Source organism: Clavispora lusitaniae, assembly GCF_014636115.1.
Source record: "Clavispora lusitaniae strain FDAARGOS_655 chromosome Unknown tig00000003_pilon, whole genome shotgun sequence".
NCBI lineage: Eukaryota > Fungi > Ascomycota > Pichiomycetes > Serinales > Metschnikowiaceae > Clavispora > Clavispora lusitaniae.
Window position 1 is genome coordinate 1,853,110 of NW_027093975.1, and position 22,896 is coordinate 1,876,005.

General features: G+C 43.9%; 13 protein-coding genes across 13 annotated transcripts; 8 read left to right on the forward strand and 5 right to left on the reverse strand. All coding sequences in view use genetic code 12, as the record gives it.

The window, feature by feature from the left end:
• Positions 1 to 641: 641 nt before the first annotated feature.
• FOB63_000855 (uncharacterized protein) lies at positions 642 to 1,280 on the forward strand (the record flags this gene model as incomplete). Its single annotated transcript, XM_002619702.2, has 1 exon — positions 642 to 1,280. The coding sequence occupies one exon, from the start codon at positions 642 to 644 to the stop codon at positions 1,278 to 1,280; it is 639 nt and encodes a 212-aa protein (XP_002619748.1).
• A 98-nt stretch (positions 1,281 to 1,378) lies between these two features.
• RPC40 (DNA-directed RNA polymerase core subunit) lies at positions 1,379 to 2,380 on the reverse strand (the record flags this gene model as incomplete). Its single annotated transcript, XM_002619703.2, has 1 exon — positions 1,379 to 2,380. One exon carries the CDS (start codon positions 2,378 to 2,380, stop codon positions 1,379 to 1,381), a length of 1,002 nt encoding a protein of 333 aa, XP_002619749.1.
• Positions 2,381 to 3,123: 743 nt separating this feature from the next.
• Positions 3,124 to 3,861, reverse strand: FOB63_000857 (uncharacterized protein; the record flags this gene model as incomplete). The annotated part of the gene is made up of 1 exon (XM_002619704.2): positions 3,124 to 3,861. The coding sequence occupies one exon, from the start codon at positions 3,859 to 3,861 to the stop codon at positions 3,124 to 3,126; it is 738 nt and encodes a 245-aa protein (XP_002619750.2).
• Positions 3,862 to 4,046: 185 nt separating this feature from the next.
• On the reverse strand, positions 4,047 to 7,565 carry UTP22 (rRNA-processing protein; the record flags this gene model as incomplete). The annotated part of the gene is made up of 1 exon (XM_002619705.2): positions 4,047 to 7,565. The coding sequence occupies one exon, from the start codon at positions 7,563 to 7,565 to the stop codon at positions 4,047 to 4,049; it is 3,519 nt and encodes a 1,172-aa protein (XP_002619751.2).
• Positions 7,566 to 8,073: 508 nt separating this feature from the next.
• On the forward strand, positions 8,074 to 10,284 carry ERG7 (lanosterol synthase; the record flags this gene model as incomplete). Its single annotated transcript, XM_002619706.2, has 1 exon — positions 8,074 to 10,284. One exon carries the CDS (start codon positions 8,074 to 8,076, stop codon positions 10,282 to 10,284), a length of 2,211 nt encoding a protein of 736 aa, XP_002619752.2.
• A 330-nt stretch (positions 10,285 to 10,614) lies between these two features.
• On the forward strand, positions 10,615 to 11,457 carry MRPL10 (mitochondrial 54S ribosomal protein uL15m; the record flags this gene model as incomplete). Its single annotated transcript, XM_002619707.2, has 1 exon — positions 10,615 to 11,457. One exon carries the CDS (start codon positions 10,615 to 10,617, stop codon positions 11,455 to 11,457), a length of 843 nt encoding a protein of 280 aa, XP_002619753.2.
• A 403-nt stretch (positions 11,458 to 11,860) lies between these two features.
• FOB63_000861 (uncharacterized protein) lies at positions 11,861 to 12,613 on the reverse strand (the record flags this gene model as incomplete). Its single annotated transcript, XM_002619708.2, has 1 exon — positions 11,861 to 12,613. One exon carries the CDS (start codon positions 12,611 to 12,613, stop codon positions 11,861 to 11,863), a length of 753 nt encoding a protein of 250 aa, XP_002619754.2.
• A 1,038-nt stretch (positions 12,614 to 13,651) lies between these two features.
• CKA2 (casein kinase 2 catalytic subunit) lies at positions 13,652 to 14,674 on the forward strand (the record flags this gene model as incomplete). The annotated part of the gene is made up of 1 exon (XM_002619709.2): positions 13,652 to 14,674. One exon carries the CDS (start codon positions 13,652 to 13,654, stop codon positions 14,672 to 14,674), a length of 1,023 nt encoding a protein of 340 aa, XP_002619755.1.
• Positions 14,675 to 15,500: 826 nt separating this feature from the next.
• Positions 15,501 to 17,387, forward strand: ABP2 (Abp2p; the record flags this gene model as incomplete). The annotated part of the gene is made up of 1 exon (XM_002619710.2): positions 15,501 to 17,387. The coding sequence occupies one exon, from the start codon at positions 15,501 to 15,503 to the stop codon at positions 17,385 to 17,387; it is 1,887 nt and encodes a 628-aa protein (XP_002619756.2).
• A 437-nt stretch (positions 17,388 to 17,824) lies between these two features.
• On the forward strand, positions 17,825 to 18,274 carry FOB63_000864 (uncharacterized protein; the record flags this gene model as incomplete). The annotated part of the gene is made up of 1 exon (XM_002619711.1): positions 17,825 to 18,274. One exon carries the CDS (start codon positions 17,825 to 17,827, stop codon positions 18,272 to 18,274), a length of 450 nt encoding a protein of 149 aa, XP_002619757.1.
• Positions 18,275 to 18,689: 415 nt separating this feature from the next.
• FOB63_000865 (uncharacterized protein) lies at positions 18,690 to 19,913 on the forward strand (the record flags this gene model as incomplete). The annotated part of the gene is made up of 1 exon (XM_002619712.2): positions 18,690 to 19,913. One exon carries the CDS (start codon positions 18,690 to 18,692, stop codon positions 19,911 to 19,913), a length of 1,224 nt encoding a protein of 407 aa, XP_002619758.2.
• A 406-nt stretch (positions 19,914 to 20,319) lies between these two features.
• RPP2A (ribosomal protein P2 alpha) lies at positions 20,320 to 20,616 on the reverse strand (the record flags this gene model as incomplete). Its single annotated transcript, XM_066102501.1, has 1 exon — positions 20,320 to 20,616. A coding segment is annotated over one exon (297 nt), but the record flags the coding sequence as incomplete, so codon positions are not given.
• A 774-nt stretch (positions 20,617 to 21,390) lies between these two features.
• On the forward strand, positions 21,391 to 22,863 carry GSH2 (glutathione synthase; the record flags this gene model as incomplete). Its single annotated transcript, XM_002619713.2, has 1 exon — positions 21,391 to 22,863. One exon carries the CDS (start codon positions 21,391 to 21,393, stop codon positions 22,861 to 22,863), a length of 1,473 nt encoding a protein of 490 aa, XP_002619759.2.
• Positions 22,864 to 22,896: the final 33 nt, after the last annotated feature.

The window sequence follows — 22,896 nt, forward strand, 5'->3', positions numbered from 1 at the left end:
GTGAGAATCTTTAAACCTGCCATAAATATAAAGTCGCTGGACGACACTATGGGAACCACAATGATGATAAACTTTGAATTAAATACACGAAATTTAGAAAATACTTTGCAAAATTTGACTTTCTAGTCCAGTTGGTAAGATGCGTCGTAGTCTCTCCATTTAGGTAGTCTCAGAGGAAAAATAGTTCGCGTCTTTTTCTAGTGAGGAAGCTTCAATGGCCTTAGACGAAAGTTTTGCTCTACTAGGAGCGTCTGTAAAGAAATTCAAAGACTGCTAAAAATCTTCTGAACATATGACGATACGCAATGCTGATCAATATGATCATGACGCATCTGCTGCTTCTATTGTTCGCTGCGCGCTTCTTCTTTAGGCGCGCCCAAGATCTGGCTAATTAGAACAACAGACATTAAATCACATCGTTACACGATCCAAACGAGAAGGAACATCGAGCCGTTTGAAAAAGCCGTCAAACACTAAGTAAGCAATATACGAGAAAGGAAAAGATTCAACACCAAAGTCACGTTCATAGACTTTTCCCCAGTATCTTTCCGGCCTATCACACTGGCCCACGCACGACCCACACCTCTGGTGTTTTTTTTCGGACACGTCCAGAAGCTAAAAAGACATATTCTACTTCACTTATGTTGGCCCGGAGTATTGCGCTTTTTGCCCTTTTCCAGCTCATTGCTGCGTCGGCGTTGACTTTCAACTTGCCTGCCAAAGAGGCTGCTTGCTTTTACATTTTCACCGAAAAGCCAGACACCCAAGTGAGCTACTACTTTGCTGTGCAACAAGGTGGCTCTTTTGACGTGGATTACACCATCAAAAACCCACTGGGCAACATCATCGCCTCCGAAACCAAACAAAGACAAGGTGACTTGGTTTTCACGGCCCGCAGTGTTGGCGAGTACGAGTTTTGCTTTTCCAACGAAATGTCGACTTTTGCCGAGAAGGTTATTGATTTCGAGATCAAGTACGACGGCGACGCCTCTAAAGCATTCCGTGCATCCATGCCTGAGCAGCCCAACCAAAAGCCGATTGCACACGTTGAGAACATGAAGCGTACAGTCGAAACCATCGACGGCCAGTTGGACGAACTCAAACGCGCTTTGCAATACTACAAGACGAGAAACAACCGTAACCAGGCCACAGTGCAATCGACGGAATCGCGCATCTACTACTTTTCCATCTTGGAGGTTTTGTTGATGGTCGGAATGGCATTTTTGCAGATCACCATCGTGCAATTTTTCTTCAAGGGCTCTCGGAAACAGCTTGTGTAAAATACAGACAGAGTAACTTATGACATGTATGCAATTTCTAATGTACAGCGCAGGGCCTTCTTTTCTCTCCTTCCTTTCTCCTCTATTGGTCCCTCTCTCTACTGTCCTACAGGACAGTTACGTAAGTAGTCCACCTTGTTCTTCAAGACACGAACGGACTTGAGAAAAATCTCTGCAGGCGACATCGCTCCAGTCGACTCCACATTGAAGATAAAGTGCTCTCTGTCACGTCCCAACTTGACTTTGCCCGAAAACTCTTCGTGGCGCAAAACTTCTCTCGAAACGGTGTCTTTTCTGGCATCAGCCACATATGCCTCTCCTTTTTCATCAATGCCAATCACGCCCGAAGGGAAGCACTTCTGGAATCTTACCGCCTGTTCGCCTGAGATGGGCTCCAAAATGTCAATAACAGGCATCAAACGGTACGACGCAGTGGCAACTGGGGAAAATTTGGCGTGGTCACTACCTACTCCCAAAACACAGTGCACACGCAACGAGATCTCTTGTCCCGGACGCAACTTGGCCAACAAGATATCAGGGTCACAAGGAACCACTGGGGAGTCCTTGAAAAGCTCGGCCTGGCGGCCCTGGGGCTCGAACTTCAAGTCTCTCGCATAGACACTGGAGTTACGGTAAAGCAACTTAGGGTCTGTGGTACCTGCTGGAGCATGAGGGTTTCTGGTACAAGAGACGTCAAGCGACATGACTATGGTGTTTGTGTCATTGAAGCGCTCGGCCTCGTCTGCAGCAGGATCAATCCACACCAACGCATCGGGGTCCACATTCAAAGGAATAAGTCCAATACGGTGTGCCAACACCTCATCCTGAATGACAGAAGTGTTGTTGAAAACATAAACGGTCTCTGCAGCAACAGAAGGCACCTCTGCAATCATAATACGACGAAATGCATTGGCGATCGAGGTGTCAATATGGCGCAAGTCAAAGTTTGCATTTCTTCCAGCAATGTACTTGATGTCAATATCGAAGGTCCGCTTGAACTTCTCAATGTCCCATGCATGGTCTTCGGCAGAATGGCCAGGGAAATCCGTCAGAGACGTATTTGTGACCCGATTGTACTCGATTCCAACTATGTTCGACATACTGGGGAAGAAAGTAATTTTTTTTTTTTAGCTTTTGTAAGCCTCATCGGATGGTGCACGGGTGTGTGGCCTCAGACTTGAACATTTGATGTTCCTATTTCAGATTCTCTACACTTTATTCTATTTTTTTTTCTTTTTTTTTTTAGGTATACTTTTAATTGCCAACTGAACTCATATAGATCCACTTCTTCCCTTAAGAACTGAATATATTGTGATGTACCTGGGCTCTCCTTCACTATGTCCTATTAATTTCAACTTTCGCACCCAGTCGAGAAGATGAGAATATGAGAATATGCTCAGAAAATGATCTATACATGATTCCGGTAACACTTGGATTTCTCCAGGTATTTTAGTAAATATTGACCTGAAAGTACTGCAATTGTTCAATGAAGTAGCCATTCTGATATAAACATAGACTCTGGCGGCGAGGCACATGACCAATCCAGCGAAGTACCACAGTGATTGAAAGTTATCACTTTTATACGTTCTTCCCTCGTCTCTTCATACTTTTATCTCTTACTTTTCCTTGCCTGTTCGTACATTTACTCCTCTTCTTTTTCGTCCTCCTCAATTCCTCATCTTTTCACCTCTATTCGTCTCGAAGTCTTCTGAAGGTCCTGCCGTCAGAAACAACTTCACTGCAGATGAAGATTGAAAAACAAAAAAAAGGAGAATTGCACGAACGACGATCTTTGCATTTAAGCGTAGATTGGAAATCTCGAACAGCAAGCAATGCAGTTGCATTACACTAACAACAGAGGTAGTGTGTCTCTGTTTCCAAGACGTAAAGCCACTGGCTCAGCTATTTCGGGAAGCGTTGGGGCTTTGAAGCAGCTTTTTACATTAGCCAACACGTCAATGGTGATTACTGTCACATTCCCATTGTAGCCATCAGACACCGCTTCCAGACTGACGGAGCCAAATTCATCTGAGGAATTCTCTGGGATGGAAACCGACAAAACCTCCAGATCATCTGTCCCGCACATAAGTGCATGGTAAACTAGTTGTAAGAAAAAGGTAGCCACATCATATGCAAGTATTCCCCAAGAAGTACATGGTGCGCTTTCCCCAATAAATTGCATACTTGAAGATCCATAGTAGTAATGGCCGGAAGGAAGCGGGCTCACAGGAAGCGGGAAAATAAGGTGCACGAACAAACAAATACCGTTGAAAATGAGAACTGAGCGCATCAAGAACCTCGCCTGTCCTTCTTTGATGTTGAAGGTGGACCCAAATTCTGGCCCAACATTTGGAAACGGCTCTGAGAGCAAGAATTGGAGTGTGCACCTGAGAATGAAGAGGACCAAAGAAAAATCTCGTAGATACGCCATGGCTATGAAAACGTATCCCAATGTCCCCATGAGGCGGCGTAAATCACCCAAAAAATGCTTTTTGCGCCGATATAGTGTGGAAACGTTATTAACTATAGTTTCCTCCACTGTTGGATGTCTCTGAGTCTCGAAATTACTCGGATCCAGCATCGGAAAAATGAGAGGATACGGTGTTATCGCAGTATGTTTTTCGAAACACGAACAAGCAGGTGGAATATGATACTCTGGTTTTTAGCGTTGCGTATGTGTAGGCAAGTATCATCACCGCGAAGATACTATACGGATTTAATGTGCGAGAGTGCAATTGCTCATTATGGTACATTATATACATTAACCTATTTGCGAAATTTTATGCTTTTGATGAGATCACCTCCCAAAAGGCTGATCTGGTCAAAAATCTCCTGCTTGTTGATCACAACCTCATCGCCATCACCAGTGGGTTTCACATCCATCCCCAAACTAACTCTGAATTTCTTTTTGGACATTGCTGTCGGAACGAAAACACCACACACCACATTATCACCTTCACCAAAAAGAACAGGGCATTTTCTGGATGAGAAAATGATTATATTTCCGAATTTTTTCTTGAGCTCATCAACGAGAACGCTGCTCAAGTCGTATCTAGAAGTAATATCAGTCGGATAAGAAGTGAGATTGGTGTTCAAATTCTTGAACTCGCCTTCTCTTTTGATACCACTCAGTTTGTTGAGGTTGCTTCCTTTCACCTTCATAAAGAAATCAAAATCGTTCAAAGCTGGGGTGAAGAATAAGTCCATTGTTGCTTGGTCAAATGCCGTGTCTTTCACTAACAGAATGGCTGCACGAGCCAAAGCAGTCAATCTACTTGCGATTGGAAGAGTCACTTCATCGGACCACAATATTCCTGATGCATCGTCTTTGGAACCAACAAAGAATTGCGTCTTCATAGCTGAAGGATCGCTCTTCCTGATTTTCTCGAAGTTAGACTGTATTAACTGGTATGCTTGAACTGATAATTTGTCAGATAGCTTGTTATCCAAGTCAGTCACAACAGCGTCGCTGCGCTTCACGAGGTCCAAGATTAATGCATCGTCTTTCCAGTTCCACGAAGCAAGGAAGTCTAAAACTTGAAGAAAACCTTTCTCAACAGAGTTCGGCACTGTGTATGGAGCAGGGTCCACAAATGGTTTTAAAGCAATAAGTTCCACGAGTTCATCTGTAAAATGTCCTAAAAGAACATGGGCATCCAACCATTGTTTCAATAATCTGACAGTTGGCGAATAGTATGGAAAACTGCTGTTGAGAATGTTAATGGTTCTGGTGTGTTTGATGGATCCGATGTATCTCTGGTTGAACTTCAAGTAAATGTTCTGAACGATCGCTTTTTGCGTACCGGCATTTTCGACTGCTCTCAAGTAAAGGATTTCGTCTCTTTCTGTGAGAACTCTGATTTTAAAACCGAATCCAGATGGGGCCATCACATTAAGGATGGTAACATCTTCATTGAATGGAATCGAATGGTCACGAGAAAGGAATGTCTTGTATGTCGTCTCTTTGTTCAAAGTATCACTCATTTTCAATAAGAACGCAGCCTTCGTTTTTTCCAAAGCCTTAATCTCATCGGGCCATCTCGAAGACGTTTCAAACTGCAAAACAACTTCATTCCAGAAATTAGGATCAGAAACTGCGAATGGAACAGGTTGCAAGATGGAAGTGTTGCGCAAAGCAGGAGAAGCGGGTAAAATCGACTTAATTCCCAAAGGCATTTCCAAATTGTACATGATTTTGCAAAGATCTTCAAATGATGATTTTAAAAGAGTGAAGTTCGCAGTGGATGTTACACCCAGGTTGGAAGCAAGAGCATTCAGCGGTGTTGGTAACCTTGCATTAAATTTGGAAGCATTTGAGCTTGCATGCTGAGAAATAAGGGGGTGAACATGGGTATTGAGGGCGTAGTTCATGATTTGGAAAACTAGCGGTTCATTTTTTTCCACTGTCCAAACAACACAGTGTTGGATTGTTCCGTCTTTGAATCTTCTCAAAGAAGACTTGGAGCCCCAAAAAGCACGAAATTTGGCCGCTTGCTCTTCATCTATATCATTAGGGCCCTTACTAACTAATTTATCGCACTCATCTGCATTTAACTCAAGACCAATAGTGTATTTTGTGCAATGTGGTTGGGCAGGCTTTCTCCTTGTGAGAGGAAAAGCATTAGAAACTTTCTCATTCAAGATTTCTAAGCTCGTTACTCGTTCACCCAATGCTGTTTTCAAGATCACGTACAATTTGTGTTTGACGTAGTTGTCAAAGGTGATGAATGATATCTTCTCTAAGGCGCCAAAGGATTCGTAGAGGTCCTCAGGAAGCTCAACATTATACACCAAATCGTACTTCATGCAGTTAAGACCAGTTTTGCGTAATAAGATTGGATCAAATCTATCGTAAACAACATCATTAAGCAAAGAATAGGTACTAATTGCCTGTAGTCGCAAAGCTTGGTAGGATGAGTTGGACATCTTCCACAAAATGTTCAACTTGACATTCTTGTCGAAAATTGTAGGCGTGTTGAAACCGGCATCAGCATTGTACTTGCAGCTGATTGAATCGCCAATTTCACCTGAAAACGAGAGATAACCTGAGGTCAAGTCCATAGTGGCCAAATACTTGATCGTACCTTTGAAAAGTTGGTATGAAGAGAAACCGTGCAAGAGAATCTTGTTACCATTGGCTCCACCTCCGTTTAAAAGTGCAGCCATCGTTATGGCAAATTCAAAGTGGCCAAATCCACCTTTATTAATAGAGGAGCCCATTCCCCTCTGTTGCAACCACAATCTTCCCAAAGTGCAAGCATCTTTGAACGCATCTGCTGACTTCTTGCTTGCGTACAAAAACTTTAAGTAGTAATCATATGTGGACAGGGAAAGAATAGACGAGTTGTAGTATGGTGTAGGCGGGAGTTCTTCTGAATCGCTCTGGACCCTAATGCAATTGCGGTCGGGCAAAAGCTTCTTTGGCTCGAAGACACCAAATGGAAACGCAGCGATCAAATTAATGGAGAACTTGGTCTTATGGAAACATAAGTCGTCCTTGTTATCTGTCTTGATACTCTCAAGTTTGAGCATGGGACAGAGAACATCGTCGTTCAAATAGCAATATGAGATTTTCACTGGCAAATTGTTTTTCTTGGTCAAGTGGATAAGGTGTTCTGCCATGTACGCAAGATAGAAGGCTCTCTTGTACAATGCACGGTAGTTGAGATAATCTTTGGGCAGGAACAAAGATTTGGGCATCGTCAACGAAATATCAATAGACATCCCTTCTCTTTGAGCTATGCCAGTTTTTAATCCAAAAGATCCGACCAAGGAAACGTCCTCTGGAGGCAAATAACCAAATTTGTAATTTGTCTTCGTGGGCTTAGGGTCTGGGAAAGGAATAACAACTTTTTTCGGATTGATAAGATTTTCAGCCTCTTCAAGCGTTAAGCTTTCGCTCGCAGGGATCTGCAGAATACACCCATGAAGGCGATGTAACACTTTTTCAATTCGAGATACGTTAGACTCTTTAATCTTGACTTCGCTCACAAGCTCATCGATTTGCATTTTGAAGATATTCGACTTGAAAAGCTCTGCTGTTTCTCTGGCCACCTGAATCTCTTGCGCAGAAAGTTGCTTTCTTTGCTTCTTTGTGGGACGACCCTGTTGCCGAATGGTTTCTTCTTCAGTCTTGGCTTCATCTTCTTCCTCTTCTTCTTCAACATCAGAATCGGAACCGGCATTTGAGTTGTTTCCGTTTATGGATTCTGGAACGGCATCAATACCAGCATCATCGTTAGGAACTGCGCTGGCCTGGACCTCGTCCAATTTTCTTTTAGCCATGGCGTTTGTGGGATAGCTTAGTACGGAAATGGCTTTTTTTCCACGATGAGAGGTCGTGCGCCAGATACAAGCGGTGTGGTCATGTGACCAGATGCCCTATGAAGCTATAGTTTGTACTGTGGAATATAGTGTTTTGGGCTCAAGGCTTTTGTTGTATGAACATCAGGAGAGTTTTTTTGCTTCTAGCACCGGGGATTTTTCTTTCTGCGGTGATTCACCGATTTTTGTCGCCTATTAGTACCTGCGACTTTCTCCCGCATAGTAGTCGAGTGACTAACATTCTACACTAGGGATATTTCTGTCTTTACATTCACGAGAAACCCTCCGAGTAATTGTCTCCTTGCATTTCCTTTGACACGTCTTCAACTCCTATTCGATTTTTTTGTACTTCTCGGTACTCTTACCAAGTGTATTCTCCTTTCTCCTAACCTCTTCGTGTCGTGATGTAACCTGCATACCCCATTATCGCCAGACTTACTACTTCTCCACAAAACACCATTGTCTTCCCATGTCTCGGGAATACTATTCAGAAAAACTCGGGCTCCCTCGTACAGATCCTTCCCGTTGGAGACTTGAGTGCAGTGAATTGGGAGCTACGAAATGGCGGTACTTGGATGAGCAAGAATCCTCCAGTGTTCCTCAAACTAACACTACGCGCTACCTCATTGGGGCGCAGGATTTCGAGGCTCCAAAGCCAGAGCCTGATATTAAAACACCACTTGCCGCCGCTGAAAAGGGTTCAGAGTTTCTCGCAGCCATCCAGAGCGATAGCGGATGTTTCCCCTGCCAATACAAAGGACCTATGTTCATGACCATTGGTTATGTTGCTGCCAGCTACTTCACCAAAACTGAAATCCCGGAACCGTATGCTCAGGAAATGATTCGCTATCTTGTGAATACGTCCCATCCTGTTGACGGTGGATGGGGCTTATACGAAAATGACAAATCAACTTGTTTTGGTACCACTATCAACTATGTGTGTTTGCGTCTTTTGGGCTTGTCCAGCGACCATCCTGTTTGCGTCAAAGCTCGTAGAACCCTACACAAATTAGGCGGGGCCCTCGGCAATCCTCATTGGGGGAAAGCATGGTTGTCTGTCTTGAACCTTTATGAATGGGAAGGCGTGAATCCGGCTCCTCCAGAATTATGGATGCTTCCTTACTGGACACCGATCCATCCTGCGAAATGGTGGGTCCATACGAGAGCCATTTACTTGCCATTGGCATATTTGACGGCCAACCGTAATACGTGTGAGCTCACCCCGATTTTGAAGGAGATTCGTGAAGAAATCTACTTGCCTAAACAGTTGCCATATGAACAGATTGATTTCAGTAAGCACAGGAATACTGTTTGTGGTGTCGATCTCTATTACCCACATACAAGAGTGTTGGACACCTTAAATTTTTTCATCACGAAATACGAAAAATACGTGCGTCCACAATGGTTGCTCCGGCGCAGTTCCAAAAGAGTTTACGAGCTCATTGTTAAAGAATGCAAAAATACAGACTACTTGTGTATTGCACCTGTGAGTTTTGCCTTCAACATGATCATTACTTATATCGAGGAGGGCCGTGACTCTTATGCTTTTCAGCGGTTTTTGGAGCGAAAGGATGAAGTTGTTTTCCATTCTTCTCTTGGAATGACCGTCATGGGAACCAATGGTGTTCAAGTCTGGGATGTTTCTTTCATGTGCCAATATCTCATTGTTGCGGGAATGTCTAGCGATCCGAAATTCCGAGACTTAATTCTTAAAGGATATCATTTTTTACGCCGCTCCCAGTTCACTGAGGAATGTGTTGATGGCTCTTTCAGAGATAAACGTAAAGGCGCATGGCCCTTCAGTACGAAAACCCAAGGCTACACAGTCTGTGATTGCTCTGCCGAAGCTATGAAAGCAATCATCATGGTCGAAAATGACGAGTACTTGGGCCATTTTGTTCAAGATAGAATTGCTGAGCAAGACTTGCATGATGCTGTGGACCGTATCCTCTTCATTCAAAACACAGACTCATTTGAGTTTGGTTCCTTCTCTTCGTATGAGAAGATCAGAGCCAACCCGCTTTTGGAAAACTTGAGTCCTGCTGAAGTTTTCAACAATATCATGGTCGAATACCCTTATGTTGAGTGCACAGATTCGTCGGTCTTGGGTTTGATTTACTTCTCCAAGTACTATCCAGATTACAAACCTGAAACTATATCCAGTGCTATCGATAACGCCATTGAATATATTGAAAGGGTTCAAGATCCGCACGACGGTCTGTGGTATGGTTCATGGGGAGTCTGCTATACGTATGCTTCGATGTTTGCTATCGAAGCGTTGGAAAGTGTGGGAAAGACATATGAAACTTCCGAAACTGTTCGTAGAGGACTTCATTTCCTCGTTAGCAAGCAGGAAGACGACGGTGGCTGGTCTGAATCTATGAAGGCTTGTGAAACTCACACGTATGTTCCTACTGGGAAATCTCTAGTTGTTCAAACATCTTGGGCGGCCATTGCGTTGTTGTTGGGTAATTACCCTGATCGTGCACCTATCGACCGTGCTGTCCGACTTCTTATGAGTAGACAAGGTGCAACGGGAGAATGGAAGTATGAGGACGTTGAAGGTGTCTTCAATCACAGTTGTGCCATCGAATATCCAACATATAAGTTTTTGTTTCCTATCAAAGCGCTCGGACTTTATGCTAAAAGATACGGTCACGACGCGATTCCACAATTGTGAATAGACCTAGCTTCCAAAAGAGCATCTTTGAGGATTCATCCTTGCTTCAAAGGATCTCAATTGCGCTAACATTCCTCTACTAAGTTTAGGTAGCGAACCAGGAGCACTACATAAGAGAACAACCAAAAATATTTTCTTTTTGATCAGCTGGAGAGATATTTTCAAAAAGAAAAAAAAAAAAAAAGAATAGTATTCTTCGCTGGATGTATGTCTTTTTCTCCTCTTAATTAGATCCATTTATTCCTCTGCTCCAGACCAAAACTGCACCTTGGTGCGCGCGCGACTTCTCGGCCAAATTTTCAGAGCCAACACTTTTTACTTCAGTAAAGCATGTTGGGATTATTCAACGTGGCAAAGTCGTGGGTGGCGACGCCTGTCCAGCCCTTCCTTAGCTGCGTCAGAAATGTTTCCTATTTGGGAAACTTGGCTGCTTTTGATGGTGCAGTCAAGGGCTACAAGAGGCTTGGTAGAGGTCCAGCTTCCGGAAAGGGTAAGACTTCTGGCCGAGGCCAAAAGGGTCAAAAAGCCCGTGGAAAAGTCCCCCACTGGCTTGAAGGTGGTCAGACACCATACTACAAGCGTTTCCCCATTATCGGATTCAAAAGACCCCACAGAAAAATCTTTCATGATGTCAACTTGGACAGAATCCAGGATTTCTGGGACCACGGTAGAATTCCATTGAATGCGGGTGAAACCTTGACCATCAAAGCCATGCGTGACTGTGGCTTGCTCACAGGAACTTTAAAAGACGGTGTGAAGTTGTTGGGTAACGGTAGCGAGACTTATAACGTTCCTTTGAATGTGGAGGCTTCAAGAGCCACTTCCAGTGTCATTAACGCCATTTCCAAGTTGGGCTACACATACACCAGTGTGTATCACACCAAGTTGGGCTTACAGGCTCACGTTGATCCAGACCGTTTCCTTTTGAAGAAGGGATATGTCCCTTTGCAAGCGCGTCCAACGCACAAGAGAGACATTGCATATTACTCTGACCCTGCCCATGGCGGCTACTTGTTAAAGGACCGCTCGTTGTTATTGGACCATGTTGGAGGCAGTAACATGCAGAAAAAGAAGGAGAGAAAGAGCGAGTTGAAGCGTCTGTTGGAGAATGCTTCGGACCGCAGACATGGAGATTTTGCGGAAAACAAAGTGGTGGATTTGGCCAGTCTTTAGGCCCTTGTATATACTGAAATAGCTGGATAAATGGCTCGATTATTTGATGTAGATTACGACAATTGACTGTAGTTTAGCAGAAGTTTTAGTATGTGATATCAAATTGGTGCTGTTTTGGTAAGCCTAGAAGAGGTTCCTTAATAAAAGAACAAAAAATTAATGATTTCAGATCGAGAACTACAGAATGAATTTACTCGTGTATCTCATTAATCTATGGAGTATGGTTCAAAAAGTAAAACTTGCTGAAATTAAAATTATTGTATGTGGCCGTTAGGAAATCACTGCTAGTGAGGCAACTGAATGAATGATGTCGTAGTGGACAGGTACTTAGACAAAATCAAGATATGCCTCACAGCAATTACCGACTATACAGCCTTTTAATCCACCCTTAGAAGCATTTGCTTCAGGTGAAATTTTCTGCTGGTTCTATGTCAACAAATACCTCCAATAGCCGTTCCACAACGTCCTGAATATCGCTTGTTTTGATCTTGGTGTTTGCATCGTTAAAGTCATAGTTGTACTTTCGTAGGGCAAAGTGAGACGCCTTCTTCGTCATTTGGTAGATTTCTCCGATGATAACCCGCTGTTTTGCGCTTTGTGCTGAGCTTCTCGAAAGCCCGCGAAGCCGGAGACCTGAAAGAATGGTTTTGTTTATCGTTTCTGAAATTTGAGGCTCTGAAGAAAGAATCAGCAGTGGCGGCGGAAGTGGTGCTGTTCTCGTGGGCTTTTCTGATAATCTGCCTTCAAGCACACGATCAAAGACAGCAGTGTCCGAGCGGGCGGCATGCCGAGGGTTTTCTGAAAAGTAGATGTTGGAATGTTGATTCCGGCCCAAATTCTGAGCCTCTCTTATAATGCCAAAATCAATGCAGAAACACTTGACTCCTGAGCCGGCTAGATAGAAAACCACGTATACTTCTGCATCTGAACGAGCCATCACTCCTGTCCTAGTGGTCAAGTTTTCTTGAAAGTAGCCTTCCGTCTCAGCATGCTCTGAGTAGACATCAAACGGCCCTATGGAAACAAGGAAGAGGGGTATTCTTCGAACACGTACGGACGCCACATACTCTAGCTGGGAAAGTTTGTGCTTCAAATCTCCCCATATTTCTAGCTGGTATGAGGTTTCTCCAACAGAGAGAACGCTAGAGGAAATCATAGCATGGCCTAACGTTATCTTAGCCTGAAATTTGGTTCTTTTCGGATTTCTATATTCAAAAAATCGCCCAGAGCGTTCTTTCAACGGGGCACTTTATTACTGTTAGAAGTCTGGAGTCTGTATATCTTGCTGTAGTGCAGGATTGCACATCGCTATTCCGCTGGGGATATAACCCGACCAAAAATAATCCGTCCTATTGTGACTTTCGTATGTTTACGTAGTCGGTACAAGGCATATAAGCTTGATAGAATAATGTAGCACTTTGCCTTGCGTTAGCGTTTACATGCCACACATTATATGTCTTTATCCAGATAACTTCTACTAAGGTCACCTTTGTGTGGCTTTTGGGAAGTTTATGTGCCATAACTGTGAAAACTTTTAAGACGATTCGATCCCTATATTATGCTTCAGTTTACTACACTTGTTCATACTGGATCTGGGTCTACAAGCGGTGTGGATCCTTAGGTAGAAGTACATGATTGGAGCATAACTATGCCAGAAAATTGCGGCGTGTCCTAAATTGTCGGAGCTACTACTATTATTGATTTTCTACACCGGGAAGGTTGTCTCCTAAAATCAAAGAGCAATAATTGGATAAATTTGCAGACTTTCTAAGATCGCTCCTTTCGTAGATGTTCCAATCTCCTAGTGGTTACTCATGTCCCATGTATACGTAAGAGTCATTCAGGTATCACATTTCCTCTTCATAGTTGAGAGAGGATTTCTGCCCAAGCAGGGGAAGACGTGATACTTGTTCTAGATTAGAAGTAGGCTAGGGACAGGATTGCAACTGGTCAGACTGAGGCCAGTGGTTGTGGTTCAAAGGTCATGACAGATAGAAGGAAGGACTAAGAATATCAGAGACAAAAGAAAATAGCAAAATTAAAGCGAATCAAGAAAATAAAGAGTCCTAACCAGTATCCTAATACTACAGGTGTCCATACATTTGCCATTGTATGAGCAGTTGGGAGCCGTTGATTTCCCTCCCTTATCATTCCTGCTCGATCCGCTTTTCGTGCGCGGCCTTCATAAACTGCGATGCACACAAAAATTCTGCCACCAAAACCAGGAAACCCAACCATGTCTTCGAAAGTGTATTCCGTGGCACGAGTTTACGCCGACGTTAACAAACAAAAGCCACAAGAATACTGGGACTATGAGGCACATGTGATCGAGTGGGGCGATATTCGCAATTACGAAATCGTTAGCAAAATTGGCCGCGGCAAGTACTCAGAGGTGTTTGAAGGTGTCAATGTGCTTAATGACCAGCCGTGTGTAATCAAAGTGCTTAAGCCGGTGAAGATGAAGAAAATCTACCGTGAGGTGAAGATTCTTAAGAATCTCACGGGCGGGCCCAACATTGTGGGTCTTTTGGACATTGTGCGCGATCAACAGTCCAAGATCCCAGCTTTAGTGTTTGAGCAGGTTGATAATGTGGATTTCCGTATTTTGTACGGTAAGTTCACCATCCCAGACATCCAGTACTACTTCACACAGCTTCTTATTGCGTTGGACTACTCGCATTCGATGGGCATTATCCATCGGGATGTCAAGCCGCAGAACATTATGATCGACCCAAAGGCCAAGAAGTTGCGCTTAATTGACTGGGGCTTGGCCGAGTTTTACCATGCTGGAATGGACTACAACGTGCGTGTGGCGTCGCGGTACCACAAGGGCCCCGAGCTTTTGATCAACTTGCAACAGTATGACTACTCGCTTGACTTATGGTCTGTTGGGTGCATGTTGGCGGCAATCATCTTCAAGAAGGAACCGTTTTTCCGCGGCGACTCCAACAATGATCAGCTTGTACAGATCGCCAAGGTGTTGGGCACAAAAGACTTGATGGCATATGTGAACAAGTACCGGATCAAATTGAGCGACGAGTACAACTCCATTTTGGGCAACTACCCACGCAAGCCGTGGTCAGCATTCGTCAACAAAGACAACCAGCATTTGGTTCTGCCCGAGGTTGTGGACTTGATAGACAAACTTTTGACCTACGACCACCAATTGCGGCCTACGGCCAACGAAACACGTGAGCATCCGTTCTTTTCCTTGTAGACAATAGGATGGAGGACGGGGGATGGAATCCTGTGGATGGAAGAGTTTTCGAGGTTTGCACAAAGATGGGATGTGTTTGGATTGGTCTGATAATGCTGCTAGTGCCTGGTCTAAAAGGGCGGTTTGTGCTCCCAACTGTTTTTAATCTTACTGCACTTTCCGCGTTTGTTTCTGTGGTGCCGTCTATTAGCACCATTTCGGTTGCCTACGAATGGTGTGATCTGGTGTGATCTGATCTGTTCCGCCAGTGAGACTGCGTAATCTATCTATGGATGTACCACTCTTGCTACGGTGTCTGGTGTTGGTTTCGTTTTAGCGTGCATAATAAATGTCACTGCGAGTTAAACGCGCGCATGCGTCAGTAGCTGTCTACATGTGGGCCCAACTTCTTTTGGGTTGGAAACGGTTATTCGAGATTGCCGTCAAAAAAAATAAAAGAACAAAAACACAGTCCATTGTTGCGCTAATCGTGGGGCGTTTTTCCTATTGTGTTTTTTGCCCATTGTGTGGGTTTTCGCGTGTTTTCGCTCTCTTCTCATGTGGTCCCATTGTCTATTCCTGTGTCCTACTCCAGATCCTGGAGAGACGCGCTATTTTTATAGCGCATGCAGAAAGCCTGCTGCGCGGCGTCTCGTTTCGGAAAATAGAATAACCCTGCTACTCTGCCCGATACTTTCTCCAACCAAAAAAAAACCTGCTCTTCTTTGAAGAATCGTCTCTCCTTTGATAATCCGGGTTTGTCTTCAGTCCTTACTTTCGTTCTTTCCCTTATCCATTCTTTTATATCCTCTCATTACAGTGCATCCTCTACCCGCTCCAATTTCCAATGTCTCTGTGGGCCTCTGCTCAGGAAAGAACTATGGCCCGATGGCTCAGCTCAAAGATAAATACTCCTATTGTCGACCTTGTCTCTGCCGTGGGAGACGGGCTTGTTCTTGTGCAACTTATTAACTGCATTAGCGCCGAAACTGGTGCTTCTTCATATATTCTATCTCCGGTGCATCCGCGTCCCACCTTCCGGATCCACAAGCTTGAAAATGTTGCCGATGTATTACAGTTCTGCCGGCTCGAATTGAAAATTAACACCTGCAATATTAGCGCCGAAAACATCGTCGATGGAGATGTCAAGTTGATTTTGGGCATGATATGGACGCTTTTCGTCTTTGCCACATCGCAACTGATGCTGATGAAGAACGAAACCTCTTCTGTGGCTGAAATCAAGGCAATTCTTCTCAAGTGGCTTAACAATGTGTGTCGCAGGCGGGCCTTGCCAGTTTTGTCCAATTTCAATTCAGACTGGTCTTTTCAGCGAATGCGCAGACCTGACCTTGTCTTTGCATGCATCTTGGACACGTTTCTTCCGGGGCTTGTGACCTACAATGACTTCCCTAATGGAAAAATGCTAGCCAACATGGAGCTATTGTGCAATGTTGCAGAAACGAAATTGGGAATCGCTCCGTTAGCTGTACCCGAAGATTTCAATATGCTAGTGCCCGATGAAAAATGCATCATTTTCTACGTGCTTCAGTGGTATCTTTTCTTTGAATCTGCTGATGATGCTACCGTTGTTCAGGATCTGGACAACGATGCTGTCCCAGCATCGCCAAAGGATTCTATCCTTTCTTTTTTGAGTCTGCTAATCTCTGCAGTGAAGTTGAGAAACAGGTATGAGACCATGTCTTTGCGCCTAGTCAACCACATCAACAACGCAAGGTCTTCTCTTTCCCGGACAGAAGCAAGTCTAGAACGGTGTATCGCTCTGTATAATATGCTGTGCGAGTTGAACCAATACTGTGCTGAACTATCTACCCTGGACTGGGAGAATGAGCTTGCAGGGAGAGGCAATCTGGTCCACATAATGAATGCCATTTCTCTGATAAGAAACATCATGTCTCAATATGAGCATTTTCGACTTCAAGTGAAGCCTGTTTTGTTCCATCAGGATTTACCCGAATTGAAAGCGCTTTTCAAGTCGGTGCAAGCGGAGCTAAAAAAGTGTGGCATTTCCTCTGGATATCTTCCGAACAAGCAGCTCTCACTCTTTTCTATATGCGACCGACTTGCTCTTTTAGACCAGTTGGATCGCCAAGTGGGCGAAAAGCTACAAGCCTATGTCGAGGAACTTCGCTGGACGAAGTTGCAAAAGCTTGGGTCTTTAGTGAGTATGCTTCATTCCACTCTACATCAGCAAAAGAGCATATCTGAGCCTCTTAAAGCATTTGTGGATAGCATAGATATGTTATCGTCTTTCAAATGTGAACTAGATGTGTTTGGCGAAAGGATTCGACAAAAACACACCACTGCAGAATTACGTGCTATTATTGGGTCAGCTGAAAATTTAGATGTACCTGACACTCCTGTGACCCCCGAACAATCTGCCTTTGAGATGTTTAAAGCTTTGGTTGCGGCGGAACAGAACCAGCGGAATTTAAGTGGTTCTGATATTCGTGATTTTCTCAAGCGAATCGTACCAGTAGGAAAGTTTTCCAGTCTCGATGTGTCCAGCCTACTTCAAGCCATTCCAACGAGAAGGCTCTTAGTGCGCAGCGAAAGCGATAATCTCATGTCTTATGCGTCTGATGATAGTGAGGATCTGGGATCTGTATTTGAAGAAGCACAAAGACAACTAGAACACAAGCTCTTGGGTAACTACAACATACTCTATGACTTGGATGCATTTGTGACTCGGATGGAAAACGGGTTCAAGCTTTAGCATTGTCTTTGGTGGGCTAGTTAAATCTGCTTAAAGGGAATTGCTTCACTTAATATTGTCCGAAGCCCTTGTGGAGTGAAAGGCAAACTATAGGAAAAAAAGCAAACTATAGGTTAGTTTTACGATTAGAGTAAATCAATAACAATTGCAAGATGAAGGTGAAGTTGGTTGCGTGTACAAGAGCTGTAAAGACTGCCAAAGTACATTGCAACGGCTCGTAGTAATGATGTACAGTCAGTAGTTTACGCAACAAACCAGTTTTCAAGGTACTCGAGGGTTTCAAATCGGATTGTAGATGCAAAACTAAACTATCGAACGCTATACTGGTTTCTTGCCGATTCGTTTTCCGGTGTAGATGTATGGTCTGATATCAGTATTTCCTACTTCTGTACAAGCCGATCAGTCCGCACTCTCGCAGTTAAAAAAATTGTAACTCCATGTCTGAATTTGATCTTGAGGAGCCCTTGACGTCTAACGTGCGACCACCCACTGATGCACTCATCACCATTCGGATTGTCAAATCTTTCCCTTACCGGAATGTCAAAAATCACATCATTCACTCCATCAACTTGAAGGAAACAACACCATCTCAGCTTCTTGAGCAAGTGCATACTATCATCAACACCACTGGCGCTCTAAGACCCTACAGAAACGTGGACTATGACACTGTGAAAGTCTACACGCATGCACATGGCACCAAGTCCATGAATTTAGTGATCAATTTCGACCATGATGAAAGAGACATTTTGGTATGCAAAGACGAAGAGCACAGCGTTTCAAAGGAGCAAAGCTTGTGGGAATTGGGTGTGGAGAATGAGACCGAGCTTAGTGTATTCAATTACAAGGCCTACGAGGACTTCAAGGCAAACCCAGAAGAGAAGTGGTGATGCCAGTGCGGTATAGTAATCATATTAATAAGTAGCATATGTTTTCACGACTGTAGAGATTTCACTTCTTCTCTTTGGCCCTTGCTACTTTTAGTCCCTTTCATGTTGCGTTTATACCTTGCCCTGTTGCTCAAATAATAGAAGGGCCATCCTAGCTGGTCTAATGCGAAGAGAGGTGATTGACATATTTTGAATAAGCAAACAGTTCTTCGTCAAATGGCGATTTCTTCCTCTCTGCTTACTTACATTTTCACAGGATCCCACTTTGCCTTCTTTTCTATTTTTATTTAACTTTGCTTCGCTTTCCACTTGTTTCTTAATCTCCCCACTATATGCTCATACATCTCCCCCAGATTCGTGCACACAAGAGAGCCACCTGTACTTTTCATCCATTACTTCAGTCTTCTTTATCATCATGAAGTACTCAGCGCTTATAATATCGATCTTTGTTTCCCTTGCAGCAGCAGGACTCATAGACCCAACGTTAGAGGTTGTTTGTCCAGACTCTAACGTGGCACATTGTTACCCAAAGGTATTCAAGCCTACTGATGAGTGGCAAACAGTTCGAGAAGGGCAGGACATACCACCGGGGTTACATGTTCGTTTGAATATGGAAACAGGAGAACGAGAAGCAAAGCTCATTCTGGAGGAGGATTCAGATGCGCAGGTTCCCGTTTTGGTGGAAAGTGCCCAAGTTGAGCTGGAAGTACCTATCGAACAGAAGATTCAAGAAAAAATCAAAAAGTATAAGCAAGAGCAAATGAACTTTCGAAAATCCAAGGTGAGCGAATCAGAACTCTCCGACTATGCTTCCTCGGTGGAAGAACTATTGCATTTCGGCAAGAACGCAGATGTCTCGCGCTTGGAAAAGGCCTTGGACACTTTGATAGACTTGAGTCATGACATTGACTTTGGAGAACGTTTGACGAGGGATCCTAAGGTCTTTTCTTCATTATTGGACGCTGCACAGCTTACTTCTTCGGAGTCTCAGATCCCAGAAAAGTCATTCCGGATCATGGGTTCGTCTTTGAGAAATAATCCTGCTGCAGTCACAAATGTTTTCGAAAAGCAGGATGACAACTTTATGGTGACTCTTTTTGCAACATTAGAGAGCCCAGAAACGCTGGACGTGGTGCGGAAACGGATTGCAGGGGTGATACATGCGCTTGCCTCGCATATGGCTTTCGCCTATCAGTTTTTCAATGTCGAAGACGCCTCCAAATCACTTGGTTTTCTGAGGCTTTTGCGTATTTTTCCAAAAGCAGATCATGAAACGCAAGAGCGTATTGTGTTGCTTTTTGAGGACTTGAAACTCTTGCCATCCCTGCCTGACAAGAGAGATGAAGACAGCCCCAAACCACAAGAGCGTGTATCAGAAATGCTCCAGACTTTGGTGCCAGCTTCACAATCGGAGGAGCAACTACAGAACATGTTCAAGTCTTTGGTGGAATTACACAGAAACCACGATTTAAGGCCATCAAAGCAGTTCTTGCAGTGGTTGAGCAAAGAAGCGGAGATGCGTAAGAATACAAAAAACGTTCGGGACAAAACCGATGCAGATTTTGACACCTTTATGTTAGAGGCCCGTCATCTTGTTTTCGGAAATCCCAATGCCTTGCGGAAGGCTGACGAATTTTAGTTATCATATAACACGATAAGAAGACAGTGCGTTTAAGCTGCATGTGCATGCGTGGGCTTGAGTGATATAAATAATTGGGGATAATGTGAGTTTGCTAGCTCAGTTGCAAGAGAAGGGATATGATCAAATACAATTACAGTGGTAGTTTAACTGCACTAACATCACTTCTTGGTCTGGACTGTGCACATTCGTACACATTACATACACATATACGGACCTTGATTCATTCTGACTTTGAGTTGTTCCGAGAAACATCCTCTTGTGTAGCTTCTCTAGTTGTTTCTGTGAAAAAGCCTGAAAGAATTCATTACGTTCACGTAAAACGGCCTTGGACCGAGCCAAAGCATAACTACAGTTTCCACCTAGCGGGGTTCATTAGTATGATACAGAGTTCTAGTTAAGATGCTTAGTCGAACAAACCGAAACCCATGTCGTCGTCAGACTCCTCCTTCTCTTCTTCTTGTGGCTCTTCAGCAGCAGCCTCAGTAGAACCAGAAGCAGCAGCGGCACCAGCAGCAGCTGGAGCACCAGATGGAACAGAAGACAACTTCTCGTTACCCTCGGCAATCAACTCTTCGACGTTCTTGCCTTCAACTTCAGCCAACAACTTCTCAACCTTGTCGTCCTCAACCTCAATAGAGACGGATTCCAAGACCTTCTTGACGTCAGCAGCAGATGGGGCGGTGTTACCAGCGTTGACCAACAATAAGTAAGCAGCTAAGTATTTCACTAGAATTTGTTAGTAAAGGACACTGGGATAAGCAAAATGCCACATGAAGCTGCTGGGGACTCCAGATTATCTTTCGGAATAGCTATGTTCAAAAGTTGCTCAGGTTCCCGATTTACAGAAAGGGAAATGGAAATGGGATATTGCAGCTAGATTTGGCATATTTTTCACTCTGGTTCAGCAAGTAACGTGGCTGGGGCTCAACATACTATTTGTGTGTAGTTACTAGTAGAGATTTGTTCCAAGGTGAATTTTCAACACTTTTTCGCAGGATGCGCTTTTGTGTCACGTTTGATGTGCACAGGCTGCCGGCAAAGCAGTCACTGTTATCACGTGACTGAGTCCCATAGTCGTTTGCCCAAGCTTTTTCACCCTCCTTGTGATTACTTTCCGTCAAGTACATAATAGCAAAACCATTCGGCTGGATGAATCCATATTAAGTCTCCTGTGTCTGTCATCTCTTCGGGTATTCGATGTGCCATTCATATGCTTTGTGCAGGATATACCTTTCAAGACAAATCTCAGGCGACGGTGATCCAGTCGCCAAATTCGATCACGTAGTTATCGAAAAGTCCCCTTTATTCTCGCTGGCTCTTGCATCACAAAAATTCGTTCGGATGTTTGCAGATTTGTATGTCTCACCTTTCGTATATAGATCTGCACCAATTGCTTATTAAGCCGGTGCTGCGTGCAGTATGATAGCGATCAATAGATAACTCCACAGCTGATCATCCTTCGTTCAACACTATAATGACCTTCAAGGACTTCCCCGAGCTCAGCGAAACAAGCCAGGCTGAACTTGTCGAGAAACTTCTTCAATGGGCATTGGCCAATGGCTTGGTTATGTATCCACCAAACTATGAGGCCCATTCTACCAATAATGCACCAGTTACCCTTTATCCAACGCCGTTCCCTAAAGATATGTTCGAACGGGCAGTGAATGTGCAGCAGGGATTCAACAAGTTGTATGTGAGTGTGGTTGCGAACCAAAAAAAATGGCTCATTGACTTGATTGAGGGCCTCTCAGATTACGACAAGGACTTCACGGGGAAGTTGTATGAAACATACATCAAGGCGGTAGAATTTGGCAAGGGCAAAGTTGTGCAGCCATTGTCATTGGGTATCTTCAGGTCAGACTATATGTACAACCAAGCAGATCATTCGATAAAGCAGATTGAGTTCAACACTGTCAGTGTTTCGTTTGGCGGATTGTCGTCTAAAGTTGGTCAATTACACAATTACTTGAACAATAGTGGGGCTTATGATGAAAGCTATTCTAACAAGTACTACTCAGAGCATGATCTTCCCATATCAGACTCTATCGACCAAATCGCCAACGGGTTGGCGCAAGGTAATTACTTTTACAACGGCGAAAAGCAAAACACAGCCACGGTAGTTGTCTTTATCGTGCAAAATGGCGAAAGAAATTGCTTTGATCAGCGGCATATAGAATATGCTTTGTTGAACAACTTCAACATCAAGTCCTACCGCTTCTCTTTGGAGCAAGTAGAATCGCACTTGACAGTGAACTCGGGAAAGCTTTATGTCAAAAAGACCATGGATGAAGTTTCTGTGGTTTACTTTAGATCAGGATATTCGCCAGCCGATTACGAATCTGATCCTGAGTCAACATGGGCAGCTCGTTTATTTCTTGAGAACTCGGCAGCAATCAAATGCCCTTCGGTTTTGACCCAGCTTTCCGGAGCCAAAAAGGTACAGCAGGTCTTAACTAGTAGAACTACTGTGGAAAACTTCTTACCAGACGCATCCGAGGAAGAGGTCAATGAGCTTCTTGCTACTTTCGTTAAAATATATCCCTTGGACAACTCTGAGGAAGGTCAGTTGGCAAAGAAGCTTGTTGCAGAGCATCCAGAAAACTTTGTTTTGAAGCCTCAGAGAGAAGGAGGGGGTAACAATGTTTACAAAGAGAACATTCCCAAGTATTTGAAGAGCTTACCTGAAAAAGAATGGGAAGCATATGTGTTGATGGAACTCATCCATCCTCCAACACACAAGAATAAAATTATCCGCAACAGCGATGTTTATCACGAGGAAATCATTTCCGAATTGGGTATTTTTGGAACTGTGGTTTTCAACGAGGAGACAGGCGAAATTTTGGCCAATGAAAATGCCGGTCACTTGTTGAGATCGAAGTTCAGTTCAAGTGATGAAGGTGGTGTTGCTGCAGGATTTGGCTGTGTCGACAATGTCTATTTATACTAAGCGGAATCGACATTGGGCTTGCAGAATTCGTTT